At 39.2% G+C, this 8,281-nt stretch overlaps 1 protein-coding gene and 1 long non-coding RNA gene across 2 annotated transcripts; one reads left to right on the top strand and one right to left on the bottom strand.

Moving 5' to 3' along the window:
* Nucleotides 1–776: 776 nt before the first annotated feature.
* On the top strand, nt 777–1,142 carry LOC130748085 (uncharacterized). The gene has a single exon (XM_057601184.1). It carries the CDS (start codon nt 777–779, stop codon nt 1,140–1,142), a length of 366 nt encoding a protein of 121 aa, XP_057457167.1.
* A 2,427-nt stretch (nt 1,143–3,569) lies between these two features.
* LOC130748768 (uncharacterized) lies at nt 3,570–5,659 on the bottom strand. The gene is made up of 3 exons (XR_009022770.1): nt 5,571–5,659; nt 4,735–4,770; nt 3,570–3,963 (listed from the first exon to the last, which is right to left on the bottom strand). It is a non-coding gene; the product is annotated as an uncharacterized LOC130748768 (long non-coding RNA).
* Between the last annotated feature and the right edge of the window lie 2,622 nt (nt 5,660–8,281).

Raw genomic sequence — 8,281 nt, 5'->3', positions numbered from 1 at the left:
AGTACTATTCTGATGCTGAGTCAAGTGATGGTGATGAGGTTATCTCAAATGAAGAACTAGTTGAAACCTACAAATTGTTGCTGGCTAAGTGGAAGGAATCATGTATGTATGGTGAGAAAATGAGAAAAGAAGTCAAGGATTTGGTTGCTGAGAAGAAGCAACTTCAGAGTAATAACTCCAACTTGCAAGAAGAAGTAAAGACCATCAGCAAGTTGCATGAGGAGAATGAGAAACTTCAGATCACTAATGCAAAGCAGCAGGAAGAGGTAACATTACTGAACTCAAAGCTTGAAGGTATGACAAAGTCTATTCGTATGATGAATAATAGTACTAATGTGTTAGAGGAGATTCTGGAAGTTGGGAAAACAGTTGGAGATATGGAAGGGATAGGCTTCAGCTACAAGAATGCAAATAAGTCTGTTTGATCTGAAAAACAAACTAAGCAACCAATGTCAGACCCAATGTTGCATCATTTTGTACGACATTTGTACCCTCAGTTCAGAAAATCTAAGAAATCTACTTGGAGATGTCATCACTGTGGCAAACTTGGTCATATAAGGCCCTACTGTTACAAGCTATATGGATATCCTCAGTCTCATGATCAATCAAGGACTAATCCACAAGTAGCTCCGGCAAGGAAAGAGTGGAAACCTAAAGAAGGATTTAGAGTCAAGTTCTTCGGCGAGGAAGAGATGTCTCCACATCCATCTAGGGTTAATAGATCATATTCAAATGATGTTGCTCTTCTTAAATCTCAGAGTTCTGGTGTAGATGTTATGAAGGAGTGGAAGAAGAAATTTGTTGCTGCAAGTTCTCTTGAAGTCTCAAATGCACCAGCAATTGTTCATGCAAGCATAGGTGAATCTGTAAGTGCAGATCCTAATGTTATTGTGCCTAGTGTGATTCATGAGATATCAGTTGAATCTGTTTTTGTTCCCAATGTTGAACCCCATGTTGAGACATTAGTTGAGACTACTTCAGATGTGAATATGGAACCCTCTGCTGGAAATCCAAACCCCATTGTTGACACATATGAACTTGATCTCCAAATCCATCAATCTACCTTGGGTTCTGAACCATCTACCGGTTGTAAGAAGTCAGTTCTTGAAAATGTTCAGGAATTGCTGTCATTCTGGTCTTAGTAGTGATGGTTTGTTTATGCTGAAGACTCTTTTACCAAATTTATGTTAAAAAGGGGGAGTAGTTTGGTTGGTGAAGAATCTGTGTTGTTTCTGTTGCTGTGAAGACTATGTTTTCCTACTTGGTAGCTTTGGTTTGTCATAATTTGAAGATACTTTCAAGACAAGGCAAGTAAATGGTTGTGTAGTACTCCAAGCTGCTACTGTTTTATGTGCAAATAGCTACTGGTAGTATTTCTGTGTTATGTCCCAACTATCCTAGTTGTTATTATGGATGCATCATTTGAGGGGGAGTTCTGCTGCTAAGGGGGAGCTTTGGTTCACTATGTTTACCCTCTCTGATTCTCAATTTTTTTAGACAAATTTTGACAAAGGGGGAGATTGTTGTTACTTTGTTGTCTTGCATTTTGTCAAAAACAACCTGATGTCGAAGCAGATGCCTTGGCATTTGATTTCGTGAAGCTAGGACATCAGTCCTTTGCTTGGAACGTGATTGTGGGCCCTTGAAGATCTTATAAAGATATATTTTTTAAAGTTACTTGAGGTTCAAGTAGTTGTACTAGAAAGGTTTTAATTGTGCGTTGTTATTTGTTGAAACAATCTTTGATAAAAGATTTGTTTATATCTTTACTTGGGAAAAACACAACAAGATCTTTGGAGATTCAGTTTTGATTTGATGGTTATTGCAATATGTTACTTCAGCCTAAGCAAACCCTAGTGCCTATGTTGCCTATGTTGCCTCTGCTGAAGTATATAAAAGGATGAAGACCTAAAACAAGAAGACTACTGAAGCTAATAGAGAGAGATCAAGTGTTTTACGGTTGTTCATTGTTCTATGTCCTTGTTTACTTGTGAACAAACTTTTCTCACTGATTCTATAAAGCAAAGTTGTGTTCTGTGTATTTTGATTCTAAAAACTCTGATTGTTGATTGTTTGTTATCAATCACTGTGGCAGTGATTGAGAGAAAGTGAGAGGGATTCTCATACTTAGGTTGAGATACTAAGTAGAAATACACTGAGTAGATTAGGAAATGAACTATGAACTGTGGTGTTCATGAGTGTCTGTAATTCCTGAATCTTGAGATAGTGGATTTCCTTTCTTTGGGTGCAAACCCTTCAGACATAGGTGAATTTTTTCACTGAACTGGGTTACCAATCATCTGTGTTCTTCTTTATTATTTTGCTGGTTTTTTGAAGATGAAGTTCTTAAGTTCAGGCCATCAACTACTAGACCTCACCTTTATTCCTAAGGCGCAAGGGCTCAAATAAGTCTCATCCTAGGTCCCCTATTCTAAACCAAACTTCTATTTGTGCAAAGAATAAGTAAAACAACTTGTGTGCAGTCAAGCTAATATTGAAACAGGGAACATGAACTCATAGAAGAAAACCTTATTCCATATAAACTCGGAAATTAAAATAGTAACAAGTTAGGGACCCACATCCCAAATGCTAAAGAAAACTTAGCCAAGCAGGACTAAGGAAAACATAATTCCTAACCTGGGAAGAAGCCTTATAGAAGCTCTAAAACACCTTTACACAAGTGATTTGTTCAAAAAAAAACCAACATACAAAACTAAAATAACAAAGTTCAATTTATAGGCAAAATAAACCGCTCTGGCACCCATGTACGTGCCATAACTGCATGCACATGCGTTAATAAAATCCAAGCCCCTTCCCTGGCACGCACAAGCGTGCAACCTTGTCCAAAATGCCAAGCCACTGACTAGGCATGCATGTGCGTATGTGTGCATCCCTCGCTGGCAGCATCTTCTTCTTCTTCTTCAATTCTTCAGCTCAAAACCCCTTCTTCAATGCCTTTAACTCCTTCCAACAGCTCTTTTCCTCATTATTGCATAATTCTGAAGCTCCTTTGCCCTTAATCGTTATCAACTTTTTCCCTTCTTCATCATTAGATTCCATGGACAATGAGTATTCCTTCCTTCAAGTGCCATAAATGAGAGTTTCACACTAAACACACCATCAAAACATCTTTGTAACTTTCAAACACATATTCTAATGCATATTAAGCCATGAAAGTTCAGGTTATAGATAAAAAAAATATTCCTTCCTATAATGCCATCAATTGCTCTAACAATCTAGACCAAGGGTTAAAATGCAAAAAAACTAAGTCATAAGGATTAAATATGCAATTAAAGACCCAAAAAGGACTATTACGCAAATGATGATGAAAGATCAAGGTTTGATCAGTGGTTGCATCTCTATATTTTGATGATTACAATTAAGGTTTGTGATGATGAACAATTGTGGTACCCTAACGTTTGTCTCCTTTAGTTGTGACAAACAGGTTCTGAATCTGATCCAAGCTTATCCAATCAGAAGATAAAGACCCAAGGGTAACCATAAGAGAGTTCTCTAGCTTACCATGTTCGTTCAGAACAGTGGCATATACTTCAGAAGATCTGTGTAACACCCCAATTTCTCAACTGAGGAGTCACATTAGTAACCTAACAAAGTCTAAGGACCAATCTGCAATCCCTAAAAACCAAGGGAATTTTTTTTCTGTAAAACAACTAAACACTTCGGCTAAAAGGTTGGAAACATACCATAACTTTATTTAGATAACTTGTTTCCCGATATACAGTAATAATAGTTTACAATACCATAAGTAAGGTTCAGAATAAACATGCGCACTTTAACAGTGGCGGAAGCAAGACTTTAATAACAGAGTTCTCATAAAGTAAAAGTGACTCCAACATAATCCACAAGAAGAGAAGCAAAGCTGCTTCTCATACCTCTACTCCACCACTTACAACTCGATCTCCAACTCGAGTAGCTATGCCTCGGCGGAAGGATCTCCATCGCCTAATAGCGTTAAGCGCCCAAACAACAAGTAGCAAATAGAAAGGGTTAACTCCATGCAATTACCATGTATAAAAGAGAAAAATCATGCTGTTCGAATTTAATTACCTGGCATGGTAAATAACTAGCAACATAACTCAACTCATATATCAACAACTTAAACATAAATTGGACTCAGATAATAATAACCTCAACAATGTAACATCAAATCAGATATCAATAAACCAATACGAAAATCCAACAACATAGGGTCAGGTGTTAGTTCCCTATAATGCAACTATATGCTGCTAACAAATGGATCGATCAATATCGTCTCTCAAGACGGGACAATGATAGGACACACCTCCTCATCGCCACTTATAACGTCATACATGACGGGACAATCATAGGACACACCTCCTAATCGCCACTTAACGTCACACAAGACGGGACAATCATAGGACACACCTCCTGATCGCCACTTAGCATCTCGCAAGATGGGACAATGATAGGACACACCTCCTCATCGCCACTTGACTCAAGCCCTATATGCCAAGTCAGACAATAACAAAGCCCACCCAAGGACCAATCCAAAGTAACCACATGTTTCATCCACTAGGAAGCAGTAACGACAGAAACCAGTAAACGGCCGAAGCCTCTCAGAAAACATTTTCCAAATTCAGCATAATAATCATAATCATCTGCCAATCAATATAAACATCTTCATCTCAAACACAAGCAGTGCGATAAAAGCATGCAAGACTCAAAGACGCTCTAAAACCGAGTTACCCTTACCTTCGTGAGTAGAAGTTGGGCATGAAAATTGCGAACCTAGAACAAAGAAAACACAATCATCAACACAAGCTTCACTAGGAGCAACACGATCTACTAATACTAATCGAAATCATAAAGAAAGCCTCTAAAGCTTCAGAGTTCCTATTTAGGCACAAATTGACAACGGAGACTTCGTTCGCTAAAACGAGCATAACTCGAGCTACAGAACTCAGAATGACACGAAACCGGCGCCAAAATTTCGACAATTGAAAGAGCTACGCAATGGCTCAAGTCATAGAGACCCAAAAATTATTTTTGGACACGGTACCCAAGCAATTAGGTTTCGGCCACTATGGAAAATAGGGTTTTCGAACTTTTTCTTCGATCTAAATCAATTCACAAGGTAGTTTTAGGGTAAAACTAAGGCAAAGAAATTGTCGGAACAATTTTCGGACAATCGGGTCGAAATACGACTATCCAGGGGCATTTTGGTCCAAAATAAAGGCTCAAAACTTCAAAGTTATCAGTTCGGAAAACAAATTTGACAGCAACGATCCTCATGATATCCGTGACAACAAATCCTAAAGGCACGAAGTCAGATTAAGTCTTTTCGACAATAAAGTTTCGAAATGTGAGACAAAAAGAGTTTTGAGTCAATTTTTCAGATCCTGGACAACTGAATCGCAATCAGAGTTTACTGACAGAGGTTTTAGACTCAGGGGAACATAAGGAACATAACCCAAGCGAGAAATCAGAGAAATCGGACAATTTTAGAAAAAGCTCAAAACTTAGAGCACAGAAACGACTTCAGAAACTCAGCAGAAACAGAAATCAGAGGCAGGATTCATGATAGTTACCTCGATACCTAGAAGTAGGGACGAACTGCACGAAGATTGGTCAAGTTTTCGCGGAAATCTCCTCCCCCCTTGCTCCCCACGAAATCAGCCACAAATGGAAAGAAAATGAGAGGATTTTGCTTTTTCGCGCTATTTATAGGCGGGTGAAATCGCGGGAAAATGAAAATTTCGCGATTCCGATTTTTGCAGCACGATCACCGAGAAATTCTAAGAGAGATTCTGGCGTCAGAATTCCAGAACTCAAAACAAATATCTAGGATTTGGGAAAAATGATATCGAAAAACTCAAAAGCGGTGTCGGTTAATCTGCCCCGAAAAACTACTTTTTGCTGTGATGCTCAAACGACAAAACTTCCAACTGAAGAAAGATTGGAAACGTCGAAACAAGTCTGGCAACATGGACGGAATCTTCGTTAGAAGTCCCGAATAGAAAAAGTCTTCATCCATTGCTCGAAAATAGGGTTTCGAAGCAAAGAAATTAGCGTCGGCGGACATCCGAAAAGTGAAACCTATCGTGCGTACAGTCCAGAGTTCCGAAATGAAACGCTGGTCGAAGGAAAAATAAAGAAAATCTTTAAATTTTCCAAGGATTCGAAATCTCACTTAAAACGTTGCTCTAAAGCGAAATTAGCCTATTCTGGACACGCTTGCCATAAGGCGGGTGTGCAGACGACTCGCTCTAATTCCTAAAATGACTACGCAACATTCCTCAAGCAATTCCTGAACTTTCTTCTTCATTAATCTTTCTCAAATATCAAACTCCTGTCACGCTTACACTGATTCTACGCGTGAGTCGGAAATTAGCTTGTTCTGAAAATCCAGGTCTTACAATCTGAAGTAAGAAGCTCTCAGAAGGGACTGAAGAACCGGAGTCAGAAGTTCTGAAGACCAGTTGTTCCTGAAGGAATGGTTCTGAAGAAGAAAGACTCAAGTTCTGAAGACCGACAAGAAGTTGGCTCTGAAGACCCAAGCTGTTCTAGCTCTGGCATTCAGAATTCTGAGGAACTTGTCCAGAAGTAGAAGTTTCAAGGTCAGAGGATCCAAGCTTCCGTCTGACACTGATCAGTAGCTTCACCAACGTCCATCTGAAGCACACCAGATCAGAAGTCAGCTGGTGAAAGGACAGGTCGCTATCACAGTACACATCGTACAGTCTCAGTCTGTCCGCCACCTACCTCGTCAGCCTAGCAGTCTGATTTTACAAGATTGCCACTCCAACGGGCAAAACCCTAGCAACGGCTACATCATATGCCTTGGAGTATTTAAAGGCTTAAGAAAGAAGAAAGAAGCTAAGAAACTTTGCTGAAACAATTCAACTTATTCGAACCAATCTCTTAGCATTATTTCTTCACTGTTCTTAAACATCTGAGTTTACTATTAGCTTTTCAGAAGCAACTCTTGTAAACCCGAAATCTTTTACAAACACATTGTAAAGTTCCTTAAGAGACCAAGGTTGGTCGGATCTTGAGAGGACTGAATCAAGGTTGATCCAGTATTTAGCTAGTCTTAAGAGGATCGGTAGATGAGCTTCTTAAGAGAATACTAGTGAGAAAATCAGTGTATTGTTAGTCACTTAGCAGGTAGCAAAGTGCAGTTGTAACACTCATTGATTTTAGTGAATTGCCTTCATCAGAAGAAGGAAGAAATCACCTTCACGTGTGGACTGGATTAGCTTGAACTTTTATCTCAACTGAACCAGGATAAAATACTTGCGTGCATTACTTTATATTCCTTAGCACCTAGTTATTATCTTTGAGTTTGGAAAAAGTTCAAAAGTATATCATTTATTCAAAAACTCTATTCAACCCCCCCCCCTTTCTAGTGTTTTTCGCACCTTCAATTGGCATCAGAGCGTCGGTTCTGATTTAAACACCTAACAGTGTTCAGTGATCCAGAACCTAGTGTGAAAAACAACGATGGCCCAAGCCAATACTTCCGCTGACAACAACAACAACAACCAACTCAGAGCACCAGTCTTTGATGGTGAAAAATTTGAGTACTGGAAAGATAGAATAGAAAGTTATTTCCTTGGCACTGACCCAAATCTCTGAGATATGGTCATGGAAGGCTATACTGATCCAGTAGATGCTTCAGGAGTGAAGATCCCCCGTGTCGAAATGACTTGCGCTCAGAAGAAGTGTTTCAAGGATCATCACAAGGCTAAGTCTATGTTGTTTAGCTCAATATCATATATTTAATATGAGAAGATCTCTGACAAAGAAACAGCAAAATCCATCTATGACTCCTTGGTCATGACGCATGAAGGAAATGAAGAAGTCAAGGAGACCAAGGCTCTTGCTCTCATACAACAATATGAACAGTTCAAGATGGAATCTGGTGAAACCATTGAGGAGATGTACTCAAGGTTTCAAACTCTGATTGCTGGAATCAGAGTGCTAAACAAGAGCTACTCTACTGGTGACCATGTCAAAAAGATCATCAGAAGTTTGCCTAAGGAGTGGATGGCTTTCGTCACTACACTAAAACTCTCCAGGAATCTGAACTCTTTGAAGCTAGAAGAGCTTGTGAGTCATCTCAGAAGCCATGAGATTGAACTCAAAGAGCACAAGCCTCAAAAGAGAGACAAATCTATTGCTCTTAAATCAAAATTTGACAAAGCGAAAGCTTATCAGGCAGAAGAGGAAGATTCCTCTGAAGAACTGTCAGATGCGTCTGGTGACGAAGAGCTATCTCTTTTCACAGAGATTAAGA

This window comes from Lotus japonicus, chromosome 3, assembly GCF_012489685.1.
Source record: "Lotus japonicus ecotype B-129 chromosome 3, LjGifu_v1.2".
Taxonomy (NCBI): Eukaryota; Viridiplantae; Streptophyta; class Magnoliopsida; order Fabales; family Fabaceae; genus Lotus; species Lotus japonicus.
This window is presented reverse-complemented; position numbering and strand designations above follow the sequence as displayed.

What these genes read in the sequence shown, in the direction of transcription:
- LOC130748085 (XM_057601184.1), top strand. Translation starts at nt 777, where the DNA reads ATGAAGGAGTGGAAGAAGAAATTTGTTGCTGCAAGTTCTCTTGAAGTC.